Source organism: Quercus lobata, chromosome 6 (assembly GCF_001633185.2).
Source record: "Quercus lobata isolate SW786 chromosome 6, ValleyOak3.0 Primary Assembly, whole genome shotgun sequence".
Classification (NCBI taxonomy): Eukaryota; Viridiplantae; Streptophyta; class Magnoliopsida; order Fagales; family Fagaceae; genus Quercus; species Quercus lobata.
In genome coordinates this window covers 46,156,646-46,176,353 of record NC_044909.1, presented here as the reverse complement: position 1 = coordinate 46,176,353, position 19,708 = coordinate 46,156,646, and the positions used below count along the sequence as shown (strand labels likewise).

General features: G+C 42.1%; 2 protein-coding genes across 2 annotated transcripts; one reads left to right on the top strand and one right to left on the bottom strand.

The window, feature by feature from the left end:
• Positions 1-688: 688 nt before the first annotated feature.
• LOC115994089 lies at positions 689-14,432 on the bottom strand. Its single transcript, XM_031118116.1, has 5 exons — positions 14,377-14,432; positions 13,402-13,469; positions 12,874-12,972; positions 12,622-12,737; positions 689-752 (listed from the first exon to the last, which is right to left on the bottom strand). Exons 1-5 carry the CDS (start codon positions 14,417-14,419, stop codon positions 737-739), a joined length of 342 nt encoding a protein of 113 aa, XP_030973976.1. The 5' UTR covers positions 14,420-14,432; the 3' UTR covers positions 689-736.
• Positions 14,433-17,151: 2,719 nt separating this feature from the next.
• On the top strand, positions 17,152-18,195 carry LOC115950365. Its single transcript, XM_031067571.1, has one exon. The coding sequence runs from the start codon at positions 17,152-17,154 to the stop codon at positions 18,193-18,195; it is 1,044 nt and encodes a 347-aa protein (XP_030923431.1).
• The last annotated feature ends 1,513 nt before the right edge of the window (positions 18,196-19,708 follow it).

Sequence of the window (19,708 nt, the reverse complement as noted above, 5' to 3'; positions counted from 1 at the left end):
CGGACTTGTAAACACTCAACCCACCCTGCCCCAAAACATAATGGGCCTAATTTTAAGAGGGCTCAACTTGTAAGGCCTGAAATAAAAAGTCCACCCAAATGAGTTCAGGCTATATCAGGCCCAAGCGCACGGATTTTATAGTCAAAAGGAAAAATCAAGCACAACAACTTAATCCTATAAAATAAAAATAAAAAGCACAACAGCTTAACTTTTTGTGAATTTCCTTTTTCTTTTTTTTGAAGAGAACTGTTTGTGTTGAATTAATTTTTTGCTAAACAAAAGTACAATTGTAGCTTTAAAATAAAAAATAGTTATGTTTTAAAAAGCTGTACATGAAAGTGAATGAACTAGGAAAAAATAGTTAATTCAAACCCATATGAACTAAATTTTCTATGAAAAAAAAAGTATTTTTCAGCTATGTATGATAACATTCGCAGGAAATATTGATCATTTAATAGCTCACTTAAAAACCAGATGCTATCGATTCTGCCAGCCAGAAACAGAAAAGGGTGATGGAATTGGAGGCGGACTCTAACCTGCATCATGTGTAAACAGAGCTTCGTCAGTAATCGTTATGCATGTACAAAAGCAGACATGCACAGAAACCTCCCCCTCACAAACACACACACACACACACACACACACACACAGCCACACAGGGCACCTTAATATTTCTTCAACAGCCTTCACGAGTTCTGTAGAACTTGTTTCCAGCACTTGGCCTCCAAAAATCATTTCATCTAAAATAGTATCTGATAAAAACACAAGAAAAACAATTGAAGCCTATTCCAATGGAGATTTTGCACATATTTATTCTTGGGAAACATACAACTAACAAATAAAAGCAATTGTTTGAAGTCATTATAACAATCAGAATCTAACTCAGTTTAACTTAATTTTCGAGTAGCAAATGCCTTAAAGCTAATGCCTAATGATATAAATCATAAGAAATAAACATTGGCACTGGAAGTTCAAATGGGAACCAGAAGAAAACAACAAACTGGTTGAGTCAATGTGGAAAGGAAATGATTGACCTCCAACTTGACTTAAACATAGTATTGGAGCTCAAACAAGGCGAACTAGTAGCTTAGTCCTACTGTTAAGCCAAAGATTGCCATCAATTTCACTAGCTCATCTTAGCTTTAATGGCACATAAAAAATAAGGAGAAAAATCCCCCCCCCCCCCCCTCCCCCCCACCAAAAAAAAAAAAAAAGGGTGAAAGGTATTAAGTTTAAGACCCAAAGGCTACACGAGTAAATTACCAATAAAAAATAAGGAGAAAAATCCCCCACCCCCCCCCCCCCCCCACACACACACACACACACACACACACACACAACCCAAACTTGAATTTTTTTATTATGTTTTTTCATTTTAAACTCCCGACTTTATAAATCATGACAGCCTAAATATTCTGTCTATATCTGTTTGTAGGGGCCTTTTTTGTGTATTGCATTGGGCTGGGCTGCCTCTTGCGGTAATGGACCCGAATGTTTCTGAGTAAGGGAGTTGAGACCGGTCCAATTGTAACTCAACTTGGGCCGGTTTGTGCACAAACTATGCCTCATATGTCAGGAATATGCTTACGGCAAGCATAACTGTTTCAAATGAGTTACAGCAGACAGATATAATAATAATAACAAAACAGAGTACTCTGACTATTTAATGAAAAATGGCCAAGTAATCCCTACTTATAAAACATAATTACAGTCGTAACAATATCATTTACAAAAAAAGTAAAGGAGAAAGAAAGTAATATGAACTAATCAAGAATGAGCATAAAGTCAAGTTTAAATTTGGTCCGTAGAAGCAAAACCAAAGAGGGGAGAAAACCTCCTCTCAATGCAAATAATCTCCCAAGAAAAGATCCTGCTGTGGGGATTAATGGCTTGAGGGAGTCGGACCTGAATGGTTAATGTTCAAAAGGAATCCTTGTTATGTTTTGGAAGAGAGCAGGACTTGAAGGGGGAGAGAGGGAAATCGACTTACTGGTGCATGCCCATTGTATTATCTTTCTTTTTTCCTCTATTTCCTCTCTTCTTTCCTCTGTTTTTTCTCTTATCTTTTTCTTTTCTTTCTCTTGTTTTCTTTTACTCCGTGAATACCCTCTGTTTTTCGATCCTTTTTCAGGGCACGGCAAGGGTCCTTTTATAGTGCCTGCCGTGACCAGTTTTTTACCACTTTGCCCCTTAACCGCCTTTGTTTGGTCTGGGCATACTTGCCGACCACCAAAGGGTTCGTCTGTGTGCCACTCACCCTTGCCAGACAAAGGCAGGTTTGTTTCATTCGTCAGTCCACCGTAGCACTCTTACCTGCCACGGCATAAATGCTTTCTCTCTCTTTCCCTCAAGGCATGCACCTAACAGTTCCCCCCTCAACCTTGCCTCTTTTGGGTGGTCTGTCATCCCAGCAGGACGTACCTCCCAAAAGGACTTGGGCAGGAGCCATAAAATAGGTCTTTTCCCCTTTCCCCACCACCAAACCATACCCCATTTACCTCTTACCTCTGGCCCATGACCCCACCATGTCCCATATTGGCTGGGTACAGGCTGGTGGTGCCTGGGCCTTGTGCATACTTTCCTTTCAGATATGTCAAAAAATTTGCTGCTGCTCATGCATTTGCCATGATCTGGAGGCTCGCCATCTGTGTTTTTTCACCTCTTATGTGGGCTTTTCTTTGTTTTCCCACTCCATTCAAGAGCTGGACTTTGTTTGATGATGGGCCTTACATTTCTTTGACCCACTCCTTGGTTTTCTTTATTTCTTGCAATGTTGTACTATTATTCCTGCCGTAATAACTTAATCCTGTTGGGCCTCTTTTGGGCCAGCCGTTTATTTCTTCTCTTAATGGCTTGACATGACCACTATTTTGCTTTTACTTATGGGCTCCTATGTCCCTTTGGGTTTTCCTTTGGGGATCCACGGCCTGTTTGCTTTCTTTGGGTTTCCTCGGTCCATTTGCTAATTCCACACTCCCATGGGCTTTTTACTAACTTTATTGGGCTTCCCTGACCCAATAACCTTATTCTCATCCTTGGGGGTTTATGGGCCTACCATAAACCCCTTACTTTCTTAGTTTACATTACACTGGGCCTATGGTGGCCCTTTCTCACTTTTTTACCTCATACACTGCCCATGGGATGCTATTTCTTTCTTTCCGGACTTCTTTGAGCTCATTTGCCTCTTCAAGACCGACTTGTTTATTTCTTGGGCCTGTGATCCATTATTCATGCCGCTTGAGCCTAATGGTTTTGCTGCCTACTTTGTCAATTCCTTATTGCCCTTGTTATTGGGCTTTCTCACAAATGGCCCTCAACATTTAGCCCCCTGAACATATGAAACGTTCCTGCGGTTCATATGTGAATGAAAAGGTGTTTCTACCCTTCTCTCTTCTCATCTTTTTTCTTCTTCTCTTTTTTGCGGGTCTTTTTTAAGCTGTGGACCCCTTCTTATATATATATATATATATATATATATTATATTTTCATTCCTGCCGCGAACAAGGTTGTCTCTTCGAATTTCCCAGTTTGGCAGTTATTTTCTAAACAAAGCCGCCGCTTCATTAATTTCATCCCATTCTGATGGCTAACCCATCGCCTTCTTTCATGCCGTTATTAATGACCTGGGTATTTAAGGAGGAATCCTTCTGCACTTTAAACACAAACTTCTTCTTTTCCAAGAACATACACTCTCCGTCTCTTACTCTTCTTTTTTCTTTTCAAACACCCATACCCATCTTCTCCGACTGAGTCTTCTTACCATGTCGCCGGTGAAAAGCCAAGACTCTTCCCACCACAAAGGGAAGGCAATCGCTTCCGATTCTCCCGCCGTTCCTGATGTAGGCGAGGAGATGGAACATTCTGATTCGGAGCAGTCCGCCGAGGAAGAGACGCAACGCAACCCCAACAGTGAATGCGCTCCTTTAATCAACCCGTGGTATGAAGTCCATCCTCACTTTCCAAAAGTTCCTGGTGACTATGTGCCGCTGCCGCCGGGTTGTGTATGGCTTGCCCTTGTCCGGCGAAACCCCGACGTCTCTTGGGCTCCTTTAGCATCTTCAATCCCCGATCTGGCCATTCGCCAAGGTACCTCGCTTCCCATACCCCTTCATTTCGAATTTGGGTCCGGCATTGCCTTGGGTTGGAGGGAATGGGTTGACAGTGAGCTTTCCGATACGGGCTTTATGGGGTTGTTGCAACGAATCGGCGTCTTGAAAGCTATAGTCTCATCTCGCTGCCTGTCGAACACTGGGACCTTTATAACCTCTGTCATTTGGTCTGACGGTGGTGTACCACCACCCACACCTTCTTTTTCTCGTGCGGCGAACTCACCGTGACCCTTGAAGATGTGGCTGATCAATTACTCCTACCCATTCTTGGTGATGCCGATCCTACCACCCTAGAGTTTTCTCCGGAGGAAGAGGCCATTGAGGCTGAATTGAGGAAAAAGATGGCTGGAAACTCCAAGTTGTCATACTGGGTTAGTTCTTCCTCTAAGTTTTCTGTTGCTGCTCGTCGTGTGGCTTTTATTGCGTTTTGGCTTTGCAAATTTGTTTTTGGGTCCCACCCCCACTACGCCATAAAGCCTTTGTACTTTCATTTGGCCATTAAAATATCTGCTAGGGTGAGCCTGCCACTAGCCCCCACGTTTTTGGGACATCTGTATATTCAATTAGACATTCTTCGTAGTAATGAGAGTTAGGCTGGGTCCTGCCACATTGTTACCTCTTACGTTCACTATACCATACTTCAACAGTTGTTGTTTGAGCGTTGTGCTCAGTACTTGACAAAGTGTAGATCTGCTCGGTTTGCCAAAGAAAAGTACCAGACATGTCCGAGAGTGATTACTGACTTTTGTGGTAGGTTTGAGTCCGATTTTCCGCTTGCTTTTCGTTGGTCTGGTTTGAAGCCAATTAGCTATTATGTGGTTGAATCTTTTGATGAGGGCATCAGTTTTTCTTGGAGAGCCTATAGAAACTTGGGTGCAGATTACACTTGTATGGCTTTTGCCATGGGTTCGTTTGTTGACATCATTGGGACCACTACCCCCTTGGTTAATTTTAATGAAACAGGGATCGCCTATCTTGCTCTTACTAATACCGGATGACTGCCTTACCTAGCCGATGAAGGCATTAGGTTTGTTCACTATCCTGCCAACCGGGTGAGAAGGCAGCTTGGGTTGGATCAAGATATCCCTGATGACATTTCTTTCCTCAAGGAATCTCCTACTTCAGTCCGTCCTTTCCTGCGACACACTGCCATTGAGTTTTGGTGGCAGCGTTTCAACGTTGTTACAGTTCCCGGTTCACTAAGGGAAGGTCTCTATACTCCTCCCATGCACGGTTATTGGCGCGCGGTGATGACTACATTTATGGATGAGCTAGCGGGTAGCCGTGGCTTCTCCCTTATTCCCCCTAATGGGCTAGGTATGGTTGTCTTGGTTAACCCTCACTTGCTTTTTCCTTCTTAAGTCTATTTTGGCGTATGCTAGAAAACAAAACCGATCAGCCATCTTTGAGTGGGACGCAGAGAAGAAAGGATGGTACTGACACGCTGGTGATTATCCTCCCGGTTGGGAGAAAAAAGTCAAAGTAACAAACATCTTTGTACCGAGCAAGAAAGCTCCTTTCAAACTTAAGTCTGCCGACAAAACCAAGCCTGCCACCCCACTACCTCCTACAGGTGCTCTTTTGGCTAGCAGAACTCGCGGTAGCAAAAGGAAGACTACCCCTCACCCTGTATCTGCTGCTGAACGAAGGGTAAGTTATCTCTCCCTTTTTTTTTTTTTTTTTTTTGACAAAGCTTCTTAACTTTCTTACAACTAACCTTGCTAATTTCCTCTGCCTCTTTTCTTTTAGTCTAAGCATAAGGAAGACTCGTCAGTTACCTGCCCTATTTTGCTTGATAAGCCTGAATCTGAGGTAAGTCCCTTTTCTTCATTTTTTTTTTTTTTTTTTTTTTTTTCTTTTTCGCACGCGCTCCCTCTGCCACGTGTCTTTTGTTTTTTTTGCTTAATAATTCCTTTGGTCTTCACGTTGGTATTTGTATTCACCCTCTTCCCCTTTTCTTTTCTTTTTTTCTTAGGAGGAGCCTGAACCTCTATCCATATATTGCCCTACTGCTGAGGAGATTTCCGCCTCCACGGGTGTACCCATGGAAGGCTTTTTTGATGGGGCTGATGTAGTATTTGCAACGTCCGCTCCTTCTACTGCTGCACATAAGGCTCCTGCCAAAACTCCCACCCCTTCCGCCAAGCCGGTACCTAGAGAAGGTACTCATGTCGAAGGGGTTGGTGAGACTACACCTTTGTCTGCCGAGAGACCCACTCCTCCAGAGTGAGCCATTCCTCCTACCGCTGTTCAAACCAAGATCGCTCATTCCGTTCTGCCGCTTGTTATTTTGACCAGTGACCCTTTTGCAGCTATCTCCCAGGCTGCAAAGGGTAGTGCCTCCCTTGTTGTTACTCCTTCCTCCATTCCCGGCTTTGTTACCCGTGGTTTTGATACGGACTTATCCTCAGAGGGATCCGATGACATTCTTGAGGATCCCGATGATGCGCCCGTCCTAAAGAAGAAGATTTCCGATTTCGATGAAGAGAAGAGTGCTTTGCCCGAGCTTGACTTCATGGGTATGTATCTTTCCTCCCCTTCTTTTTTTTTCTTCCTCTTTATTTTTTATTTTTTACTTGCGTTTCATCTTATTTCCCTGCTTGCAGAGACTTTTGAGGAGTCAGGAATTGCAGCAAGCGTGGGAATGACTGCTCCTGTCACACTTGTAGCGCCTATTCCTGCCGCACCTTCAGCACCCTTTTTAGCCGTACCTACTACTCCTGCTTCTGCTTTGCCTACAGTAGTTATTTGGCGTGTGTTTGCCACAGTTTGGGTTTGTAATGATGCTACACTTTGCTACTTCTTTTACTATTGCTATGACATGATGCTAATATTTCGTACTTTTTCATTATATTCTCATGAAAGCACGTTACAACTTTTTCTTCTGTGACATAGTCACTTGGAGGAATAAAAAAAAAAGTGATGGAAACCTAAAAGTTTTCTTTTTTAACAAAAGAAAGGGACAACCACATAACTTTTTCCCCTAAGCAAAATATCGTTTCAGCCATTTCCCATTGATGGGATCTATCAAGTCTCTGCCATCCATTTGAGTTAGGCAATAATACCCGCTTTGGTACGCTTCCCTTATCACAAGGGGTCCCTCCCACTTTAGTGCAAATTTAGATGGTCTTGCCAGGCCTCGCCTGACATAGTTTGCTACTTTTAACACTAGTTGTTCTTTCGCAAACACTCTTTCCTTGGTCATCCTGCCGTAGGCTTTAGTTATCTTTTGCCTGTATCTTCGGCTGCGTTCTTGGGCTTCTTCTCTCTTTTCATCAAGCTCTTCTAGGTCCTCAAACCTTTCTGCTGTGAAGACTTCTCCCTCTTTTTCTTTTTCTCGCATCTGCATAACCCTCAGGGACGGTGTCATTGTTTTTGCCGGACTCACTACTTCGGTTCCGTAGACTAAGGAAAAGGGTGAAAAGCCTGTAGCTGACTTTGGTGATTTTCTGTAAGCCTAGAGAGCATCCGGCATCGCCCATCCTCCCGTATACTCTTGGCTCATTTTGCTGATGATCTTTATGAGAGTTTTGTTTGTTGCCTCTGCCTGCCCATTCCCTTAAGGGTAATAAGGTGATGACCTGTGGTGCTTGACTTGGTAAAACTCTAGCATTCTCCTTACATCACTGTTGACAAATGGTGTGCCGTTGTCACTGATGATCCTGTGAGGCACTCCAAACCTCACAATTATATTTTCTTTGATAAAATTTGCCACTGCTCCCCCTGTGGCCTTAGGGAGTGGCACTGCTTCTGCCTACTGAGTAAAATACTCTATAGCCACTAATATCCATATGTATCCACGTGATGGTGCGTTGACTGGCCCTACCAAATCTAGCCCCCAAGTGTGGAAGGGTCATGGGGTGACCATGCTGTGCAAGCCCTATGGATGGGTATAAATCAAGTTGGCTTGTACTTGACAACCGTGACACTTTTTTACAAATTCTGCCGCATCTCTCTTCATGGTTAGCCAGTAGTAGCCCATCTGCAGCAGGCATCTGTAAAACTTTTTCTTCCCCTAGTGTTCACCGCATTCCCCTGAATGTACTTCTTTTATCATTTCTTTTGCCTCTTTAGGGCCCAAACACCTCAAAGGGTCTCCATCATATCCTTTTTTGAAAAGGACCATGTTATGCAAGAAGTAATGTGTTGCTAACCTCTTAAGCTTGTATCTTTCACTATGCCTTTGTGGCAGGACGCCTTTTGTTAGGTACTGCATGAATAGGCTTCTCCAACCCTCGCTGACGAATACAGCGTAACTTTCCTTCCTGTCTGCCGCAAGCTGGCAAATCCCACACTGGGTTTGAACTTGATCTGCATCTTTACCTATACTTGGCCAATAGAAGCCTGCTCTCTGAAGTTTGCGGTAAAGACTGACTTCTCCGCAAGACCCGCAAGTCTTGTTATGTATTTCTTTCAATTTTCTCTAGGCTTCCTCCTGGCATTTTGCGGTACAACTCTTTTTTTACCAAGGCGTAGTCTTTTAGTATCTTTAATTCTGCTGCATCGTCTCCCTTTACCAAGATTCCCTTTATGGGGATCCGCCAATCCCCTTTGCCCTATTCCTCCCAGAACTTTTCCTTCAACACCTCAATGATAGATTCTTCCCTCTTGCTGACTTCTATCCTGGTGCTACTTCCTTCGAAGATTATTTGCGAACCCAATGCAGCTAATGCGTCCGCAAACCGATTTTTGTTTCTCGGAACATGCTCTATTTCAAAGGTTGAGAATTTTTCTCCCATTCTCTGGGCCATCGCTCTGTACAGGGCTAGGCTAGGCTCCTTTAAGGAAAAGCTTCCTTTGGCTTGGCAGACAACCAAGTTCGAATCTCCCAATACTCTCAAATGTTTGACTCCCATTTCGAGCGTCGTGGCAAGCCTAGTTAGATAGGCCTCGTACTCCGCCGTGTTGTTTGAACAGGGGAATTCCAGCTTAAATGACAGTGCCACTGCCTTGTCTTCTGCATGGTACAGAACTACTCCCACCCCTCTGGAATGGGTGGTAGAAGACCCATCAAATTTCATTACCCATTGTTCCCTGGCTTCTTCTGCCATGGCTACTTCCCCTGGAACTTCATCATCCAGTGGGAATTCTTCCTCTCCTGGAAACTGTGCCAATAAATTTGCTATAGCCTGACCTTTTACTGCCCTAGGTGTCCCCATTCTCAAGTCGTATTGTGATAACTATAGCAACCACTGGGATATCCTACCGGAGAAGATCGGTTGTTATAACAGAGCCTTAATGGCATGGGACTTAGTCATCAGCCATACCTTGTAGGCCAAGAAATAGTGACGCAACCTCTGCGAAGCATATACGATGGCCAGGCATGCTCTCTTTGCCCTTGGGTAACGAGTTTCTGCATCTTTTAAGGCACGGCTGATATAGTATATTGGCTGCTCGACGCCACCTCTATCTTCCTGAGCGATTAGTGCACCAATGGCATATGAGTTGGTGGCCAAATAAAGTAGCAATGGTTTTTTATAGATAGGAGCTTGCATCGTGGGGAGGTTCATCATTATCTGTTGTAGCCTTTTAAAGGCCGTCTGCTGTGCTTCCCCCCACTCAAAACTTTGCCCCTTCTTGAGCAACTTGGTGAAGGCGGAGGTGATTGATGCCAATCCAGGGATGAATCTCCGGATATATGAGACTTTTCCTAAGAAGCTCTTCAACTCTTTTACTGTGGCCAGAGGTCTCATAGTTGCTATGGCCGTGGCTTTGACCGGGTCCACATCTATGCATCTGCTGTGAACCAGGAAACCCAAGAATTTCCCAGAGAATACTCCGAATGCGCACTTGAGGGGATTCATTCTTAACTTAAAAGCTCTGCATCTTTCGAATACCCTTTTTAACACACAAAAGTGCTCTTCTCTCCTCTTTGATTTAACCACTATGTCATCCACATAGTCTTCTAGCTCCTGGTGCATCATATCGTGAAATATGGTCGTCATTGCTCGATGATAAGTTGCGCTTGCATTTTTTAACCCGAAGGGTATCACAATGTAGTAGAAATTGCCCATGGGAGTTCTGAAAGCAGTTTTCTCTGCATCCTTTGGTGCCATTCTGATCTGATTGTACTCGCTGAAACCATCCATGAATGAAAACATGGCTCTTCCTGCTGCAGAATCTATTAGTAAATTCATGTTTGGCAAAGGGAATTTATCCTTTGGATAGGCTTTGTTGAGAATTCTGAAATCCACACAGCATCTTATCTGGCTGTTCTTCTTCTTCACTGGTACTATGTTGGATAGCCAGCAAGGATGCTGAATAGGCTTGATGAATCCTACGGCCAACAACTTTTGCACTTCTTTAACTATCTGCCCTTCTATTTCCGTGTGGAATATCCTGGCAGGCTGGGCCACCGGCTTGGCCTCTGAGTCTACATTTAATGTATGCACAACTAGCCCGGGATCCAATCCTGGTATTTCACTGTAGTCCCAAGCAAAAACGTCTTTGAATTCTTTCAACAACAGTATGAATTCTAACTTCTCATTTTCTGTCAGGCTTGCACTAATTGAGATAGGCCTTGGTTCTCGTGAATCAGACCCCAAGTCAACTTCTTCCAACTCTTCCTCTGCCACAACCCTGGTGTCCTTTTTTACTGCAACTACCTCATCTTTCTCTTCTTCTTTTCCCAAACTTTCTTCAACGATGCAACACGCCAAACTCTTGTGTTGCCCTTTTTGGGTGGGACCCACTTGCATCTCACCCGTAGGCCCCACGCACCTTCATAATTTATACACAATCCTGCCATTAAGGCCTCGAACCCTGATGCACTGAGGTGTTTCGTCTGGCTCTGCGGCAGGCGCTTCTTTTCTTTTCTTCTTTCACGCCAGTAGTTCTCTTAAATCGGGTTCTGGGTCATTTTGAACATCTTCCCACCTAGGCACAAAGGTGCCTTGTGGCTTTGAAACCGAGTTTTCCCCAGATAGAGCCCATTGGTCATAAAACATGGTTTCCACCAAGTGGGCTTCTGCCTGCTCGAATGGCGAGAGGTTTGCAGCTATGCGTATCATCCTGCTATTCAATCTTCCTTTCACACATTGGTGGTAGGTGGATGGGACCAGTCGGTGTTTGTGTAACCAGGGCTTTCCCAAAAGCACATGATAGAATACTTCCATTCTGACTACATGGAAACGAGCTAAAGAGGCTATAGGGCCTACTTTCAACCACAACTGAATGTGGCATGTGGTGTACTCACCTCTTCCACCAAACCCCGTTACTTCCATCGGGCATCCTTGAATCTTTCTTTCTGAAATTCCTACGGCTTGCAAGGTGCTCAACGGAATGAGGTTTACGGAAGCACTCGTATCCACCAAGGCCCTCTTGATGGGGATTTGATTTATAGATGCTACTAAATAGAGAGGTCTCCTATGATCTGGGTGTCCCACCTTCATATCTCCACTACTGAACGTGATTTCTGTTGATTCCTGTAGGAGGGCTCTGTCTTCTGGCATTTCTGCTGACAGGCACTCCACCCCTGCCCCGAAGGCGATGCTTACCAAAGCCTCCATGGCTATTTTTCTTTCTTTTACTGTAAGTCCTAACTGGTCAAATAGATTTTTGAACTTGGCATTCTGCTGAAGAGTGGTAATCGCCACGGCAGGCAGGGCCAAGTTTTCTTCCTCATCTTCTCCCGAGTCTGCACATGTTACTACTATTGCTACACCCTTTCCCTTGTGGTTTGAGAGTGGGTTTCTTTGGACTTCCTGCTGGGTTAGCTCCAATGTGCCTTCTTTAATCCTGCGGTGCACCAACCTGCGAAGCGCCCAGCATTCTGCGATGAGATGTTGTACATAGTTGTGCAAGCGGCGGAAGCGAGGATCCCTCCTTTCTTCCTCCGTGGGCTCTCTAGAAACCTGGTTGAGTTTAAAGATCCCGTCCGATATCCATTTGTCAAGTAGCACATCCAGCTCCTTAGGAGTACATGGTAAGGGTGGGGGCGTATCATACTCCTTTCCTTCTGTTTTCCTTCTCCGCTCTCCAGTGGACACTGCCATAGCTTGCGGGGCGTTTCTTTTGTCTGAACTGAGCTTTACAGACTGAGCCATCTTTCTCGCTTTCTGCAATAGCTGTGCGAACTGGGAAACCAAACTAGGAAACCACATGTAGATCTTTAGAGGCTTCTCTATATTTTTCATCAGATGTCTAAATAAAAAAATAGATTCCATGGTAGATCACCCTGGCATGAAACCAAACTGATTCTCTAATATTGTTGTTTTGTGTCCTAACCTATGTTCAATCACCACATAATAAATGCCATGCAATAATATTTTTCTAAAGTAAGAAAGCGCAAAGCATATGCAAAACCAATTATGCACCTTTCTTGGTTGATAACTTGATATTAGGAAATATAAAACATCTTTCAACTTTCAAGAATAACATTTAAGTAAACTATTCAATTGCAAGCAGGAATATTAAGATAGTATAATTCATCACTTCACCATTCCATCTTTAAACGAGTCTTCTGTTAAGCAATAAATGACAAAAGTTACAGATATTAGTTAAACAGTTTTACCTTACGCAATAGTCATATTTAGCAGCAGAGTCAACCTTGGTCATAAAAATCTCCTCAAATCCACCATCTCTGCATTTCTCTATGCACTTAAGTGTCAAAGCAGCCTCGTCTTGGAGCTGAAATGTTAAAAAATGTGTGTATATATACATATTTTCATCAAAAAAGTTTAATGTGGGTTAAAATAAAACTTAAACAAGATATTCAAAGTTTTGATTTAATACATATGGACCACAATGTCCTGGCAAATAGTACCTCAATGAAACCAATCCTTGGTATACGAAATGACATATTGAAGGGTGCTGATGGATCACAAATAACAACTGGAAAAGCTTCTTTATATAAAATCCTTTCCTGCAACACCAAAGTACATAATTACAAATATATAAACAATAAAGAAGATAAGCAACATTGCATTTTCCATGACACTAATAATGAAGAAAAAAACACAACGAAAAATACACAGAAAAAAGAAAATCGTTAATTGTTTCAAGTGATCAGACACATCAAAAGACACATCATAGGCCTATTTCTCTCATGTTTCAATGCAAAAATATACCAGAATATAATTTGGCTCATAGTGGCACTCATATGACAGTTCATAATTCACCCTTGCTTCTAGTTGCCTCTTTGTTTTTGTGTTTTTTAAAATCTTCAACAATCAATTTTTGAAAACGTACAAAAACAGAAACAAGAGATGATTTATACTTGCAATACAAGAGCACAAAACAAGAACAATAAGAAAAGAAAAATTATATCACATAGGATCAGTAAGCAGCAGACCTCCTGTGAAATACCCTTCTGGCCTTCCCGTCTGAAGTAGAGTCCACTGTTCCATATTTTTGCAGTGGCTGCAAATCAATTAGTAGTCATTATTGTTGTGAACGTCCACTAAATGAAAACAAGTTACATCCCAAAGAGCCAAATATTAGAAACAAGAATACCAACCACGAGAACTTCCTTCCACGGAGGCACAAAGTCAATCCAATCCTAATGATTCCAAATTATACTACTTAATATTTAAATATGTACTTCCAAACCATTTATTCTGCATTGTTCTCCCATACTAACCGTGTACAAAACCTAAGAGGAAAGAAATTGGTTTTCCTTATTTCATTAAAAAGATAGCGCCCTGAGTACAACACTAATAAACACTTTATAGGCTAGTTAATCTTCTGCAATAACTCTGGATACTGGCCTTTTGATTTCTTTTATTCTTTTCCCCCCTTTTTTTGTCCTGTAAAAGGAATTAATGGGGTCTAAGTGTTCAAACTGTGAAGCCTACATCAAATTAAATCTAGCTGGAAACTGAGACTGAGAAGAAAAGTTAACTTGAGACAATTTGTAAAGAATATCACAAAAGATAACACAAAATCAAAACAAGTTGCAAAATAATCCAATACAGCAACAAGCACCCAATTCATTATTTTTCCCTGATTGACAAAACAAACAACCTGCTTTCTCTTTCAAGTACAGTTTAACATTTTGCACACCTAAAATCACTTGCTTGGACAACCAGACTGGTATTACCATCATATTAACCACTAATAAGCACCACTTGTCTTAAAACAAATTACAGTTTAGTCTATTGAACTTCATACCAATAAGTTACTTCATCTCATATATAAATTCTACAATTAAAATTTACTATTCATTTCATAGCTTCAAGTTCAATATGTGAATGATTTTCACCACACATATGACAACAACCATGAAGAATAAATATTAAAGTGTCAAAAAAAGAAAAACTAAATATACCAATGAAGTTCAATGTAACACGAAATATCTGCATTGCCCTCATAGAATTGGCAATCTTGCTTTGACTTGCAAGGTATGAAAATATGACAGATATTAGACATCCATTCAGGAAATCATGAACATAAATCGAGCTTCTCTGCTGAGCCCAAACCTACATCAGCAAGACACACTCATATTTCCATGTCCCAATACAAAGCTACTACATTAATTGTTAAAATGACTAATATTCTGGAATTATACCTTCAGTAAAATTGAAGCCTCTGCTAACTCCTTCCATCCAAGAAAAGTCTTCTTAATAAGTTCTAAAGTATCTTCTAAAAACATGCCTTCCAAAATAGTACTATTGTACTTCGGTGTAGCCTGTGGAATACCCCCTTTAATAGAAACAAAAAACTAGTTAACAGTTTAGGTGAAAGCGCCACAACAATAACATACTAAAACTGAAGAAAACACATTACCATGAGTCAAAGCACGTATATTGTTCCGTTTCAGGTTCAACTATTTTATGGTAAATAGGGAGTTTGCTTAGGGATTATCCTTACAAAAAACCCAGGAAGTCCAACAAGCTCCGTAGCTGCAATACAAATAATATTTGCTTATTTGGATTAATTAGGAAAAAAAAAATAGAAATAGAGGGGAAAAATCTTGTACTCATGGTGTGTACACAAAGCTATCCAAAATAAACCCACAATATTTTTTCAGTCCAAATTTGCAAGATTAGTTTGGCATGATTAATTTTGCCTATTTATTTTACTATTTAACTTATTTTTTCTACTATTTATAAGTCTTATTGCACTTTTTGGTCCTATCTACAGTATTTTTCCTTTTAACTATACTATAACTCAATCAATAAAATCACTCTCCTAATGTTTTTCCCAGGTAGAATACTAAACAAGGAAATTTAAATCAGTGACATTAAGGGATTAGAGAAAAACCCAAAAAGCATTAAGGGATTTGACAAGTTGACACTTGACACCTGTTTCCAAAAAGCATTTGTAATGCATCACAAAATTCAAAGGAAAATTGTGGGAAATTAGTATAACAGAAAAAGAAGGATAAAACTTAGGAATTAGCACCAAGAAAAAAAAAACTAGGAATTAACACGTAGGTTGCTAGGAATTAGCACCTAGACATTAGAAAATTCCAACATAAAATTTCATTTATCAAGCCACCCCTAAAACATTTTTCCTGGGGGCCTTTAATTACACTCCAAATTACATCAAATAGGGAAAAATTAGCTCAACGTTAAATGACAACAAAATCTCATAAAATCCTTAAACACAAATAAAAACAATTTTCAATAGTTCAACATCAAATTAGCATCAACGAAATTATCTTTGTCTGCATCAATTCTCTCGAGTTGGGAGAGCCTTGAGTCATTGACCCCTTCAAATGTTGCTCCTGCAGCCCAAGTGCTTTAGCAGATACAAGAATCCAAAAAAAATTTGTCCAAAATAGTATCAATATGTCCTTGACATACTACTAGAACCATTAGTGGTGTTCACTCCATCCATTATTGGGCCAATCGAGTTCGGTGGTTCTGTCTCTGTGGACTGCCCGAAGCACAAGTTGACACGGGTGAAGTTAAAAATGATTTTTCTTCCTTTTCTAGCAACCCTCAATCCCTTTCTTCTCTTCTTTCTTTTCTTGTCTTCTGGCACAAGACTAAAAACTAACACAAACCCAATAGCAGATAATAACAAGTACCATTTAAAGGCATTTTTCTTACTTCTTTTATCACCAACCGGGAACAGTACAACCATAGTGATTCCATTTAACAATTTATTTAAAAAGGATGCTAAGGCTGCTCTGAAACTGAGGATCCATTCTCCAAAATATATGACCATAAACACTTTGGGAATGGCACTCAGTCCCACTGTGTAGGCAATAATAAATGCCTCAAGCAGAAATAAAATAATTATACTTCCACTGGACTCATCAATAACCTGGAAAGCAATGGTAAGGGCGAAGAGATCTAGGGTTATTAAGAAAAGGGACCACAGCATTTCTGCTTTGTAGGGTGGGAGGAGTATGAGAAGAATCCCTATGATGAGGTTCAGAACCCAAAAGGGATCATTCAAATGGGTCTTGCCGAGAATCAGGTTAGATAGCCATCCCTTTCATCTTCTAATAAAAATGAAAGGGATGGCTATCTAACCTGATTCTCGGCAAGACCCATTTGAATGATCCCTTTTGGGTTCTGAACCTCATCATAGGGATTCTTCTCATACTCCTCCCACCCTAGGAAGTATGATGAATCTTGGCCGTGAGAGTTGCACGTAGCTTTTGTAGACAGATGCCTCACTTTCAGAGGGCATCTGCGACTAAGCTATAAGGAATATTTAGCAAATGGGTTCAACTCAACTTTGCTTGAGCAGAAAATGCAAAGAGCAAATTAAGAAGAAATTATAGTTTGATAGAGATAGAGATAGAGAGTTTAGGAAGTTTGAAGATGACGGGTTGGTTGGTGTTGGTGTAGTGGAGAGGTCTATTATATAGAAGAAGTAGTAGCTAGGGAATGCCAGGTCGGAATGACCCAAAAAATTTATATAAAAAAAAAACCACGTTTGACCAATACGGTGAAGGGTGGAAGTTGGAACGTAGCAAGAAAAAAGTGAAAGATGTAAGGCATGCTGGCTACCGTGAAGGGCAGGCTTCAGGCTCATCATCTCCAAGACAGGGACAGGGACCGTGGGGTAGGACAGGGACTTTCAAGGAAAAGCTTGTAGGTGAGATTCCAGCGCCTTTACTCAGGCTTTTAGTTTTGTAGACTCTATGGATGATGAGAAAGATTCAGATGAGGAAGTAGAGGCACTCCGCGAAGGTTTAGTGGCAGTGAGTTTCTCAAAAGATTTTAAGCAACACATTCGGAATCCATGGTTTAAGGCATTCATTGTGAAGCTTTATGGTAGGTCAGTTGGGTTTAATTTTCTCCATAATAGACTGTTGGCTATGTGGAAGCCTGCGGGAAGATTAGACTGCGTGAACTTGAGCAATGGTTTTTTCCTCATCCGTCTTTCTTTAAAAGAAGACTATGAGAATATTCTCAAGAGGGGACCTTGGTTCATTGGAGAACATTTTCTATCAATAAGGCCCTGGGAGCCTAACTTCAGGCCAGCATCGGCGAACGTTAATTCGGTGGCTGTTTGGATAAGGTTAAATGATCTCCCGATTGAATACTACAACCCGGAGGCTTTGTTGCATATTGGTAAGTCCATTGGGAACATTCTAAGGGTGGATACTCACACTGCCTCTGAAGCCCGGGGTAGGTTTGCTAGGTTGTGTGTCCAAATAGATGTGGAGAAGCCTCTGGTCACGACAATACTGATCGGAAAGTTTGAGCAACCTGTCTGCTATGAGGGCATCCAAAAACTTTGTTTTTCCTGTGGAAGAATGGGTCATCGGAAGGAAAGCTGTCCGTACATTATTCGCCATGGTGCACCACAAGGGGAGGTTGATATGAAGGAAGCAACGGAAGCAAGGGAGAGGGAAGCCAGTGCATGCAAGGAGCGTGTGCCTGAGTGTGTGCCTGACACAGCAGAGCTAGGGGTGGGGACCAGCAAAGACGTGCATGAGAGTGAGCATGAGGATGTGCAGGAAGGGACATACGGACCATGGATAGTGGTTGCGCGTAGGAAGAATGGGACAAAGAATCAGAGAAGTGGAGGGTCCCCCTCTGTGCTGGATAACGTTCAGGTGAGACAAAACCAAAAGAAGTCTGGGAAGAGAGTAAATCAAGTTTTGTTGCGGACAAAATGGCGAGTCTTGATGGACCGGCCCGAGAGACAAAAAGGAAGCTTGCCCATTCAAGCCATGTGACTGAGGCCCAGATAGGAAGTGCTTTTAATAGCATGGAACAGGAAGCCCATATCCAAGACCGAATTGGCCCAATTCGTAGTCCAAGGATTTCTACTGAAATGAATGCTAAGCCTCGAGCTGGGTCTGTTTCAACGGTAACCAATCCGGGTTTGAAAGCATCAGTTAAGGGTAAAAAGGCTATTGCGAGATCTAGGGCTCTTCGTGGCCAGCCATTAGATATTATTGGAGTAGATCAAACTACTCTGTCCCCAAAAATTCAAGTGGAAAAGCTGGTGACTCATGATGCAGCCGAACAAGCAAATGCCAGTGGAGCTTCGGTCGAGTTGCAGTTCTCATCAATGTCTTACCCTGAAGTGGGCTATCAATTTAGGGGGAGTAGTAATAGAGATCTCAGCTGTGGGTTTGGCCGAGATTCATGCAAAGCTAGTCAGGAAAGTGGGGCGGTCCAACGAGGAGATTCGGAGAGCTTGGAAGTTTTGGGTGAAGGCAAAGATCACATGGTGGCTTGTGATGATGAGTATGCTTATGCCGGAGGAGGAGCGGAGCCTATGTTGGGAGCCTTTGCTTCAGGTAGCCTCGATACCCACACTTTGCGAAGTGAGTCACAGGGAATGCCTTACAGAGTGAAAGATGTTGGAAAATCAAGCTATACTAGCTCTACTTCTTCGCCCAACAGTTGCGTTCAGCTTCCTTGTGTTGGTGCTAGAGATGGTGATGGGTCTACTTTAACCCAATCTGACGATGAGTCCAGAAGAAACGCAGACGAAGGAAGTGCTGATGCGGATCGAATGGAGTTTGAGGGGGGAGGTGAAGTCCTTGCCACCCTCTGATGAATTGTCTCACCCCTCATCTTTGTTGTTTTTTAATGAATATCATAATCTGGAATTGTAGAGGCGCTCTGAAGCCTTCATTTCAGAGTCATGTCAGAGAGTTGGTTCACAATCATAACCCAGCAATTTTAGTTGTAATGGAAACCAGAATTGGGGGTGATAGAGCAAGGGAGATAACGGATAGGTTGCCGTTTGACGGTGCCATCCACACGGATACAATTGGCTTTTCAGGAGGTCTCTGGATGCTGTGGCAATCAGATAGGGTGGAGGTAAACCCTCTTGCTACCACTGAGCAAGAAATTCATGCAGTTATCAAGGTAATAAGCTCCAACTCTGACTGGTTGTTTACTACTGTTTATGCTAGTCCTAGGAGTGCTGAAAGGCAAATTCTATGGAATAACCTTAATAAAGCAACTGACCTGCATAGTTTGCCCTGGGTTTTAGCGGGTGATTTTAACGAACCGCTTCTTGAGGGTGATAAATTCGGAGGTAGGGCTGTGAGTATTAATAGATCCCTTTTACTTAAAGAATGTTTAGATAAATGCAACATGATAGATATTGGATTTTCGGGACCCCGGTTTACCCGGACAAACAAAAGGGAAGTTCAAGCTCTAATTCAAGAAAGAATAGATAGATTTTTTGTTAATCCAAGTTGGTGTCTGCTTTACCCTGACGCCAGAGTG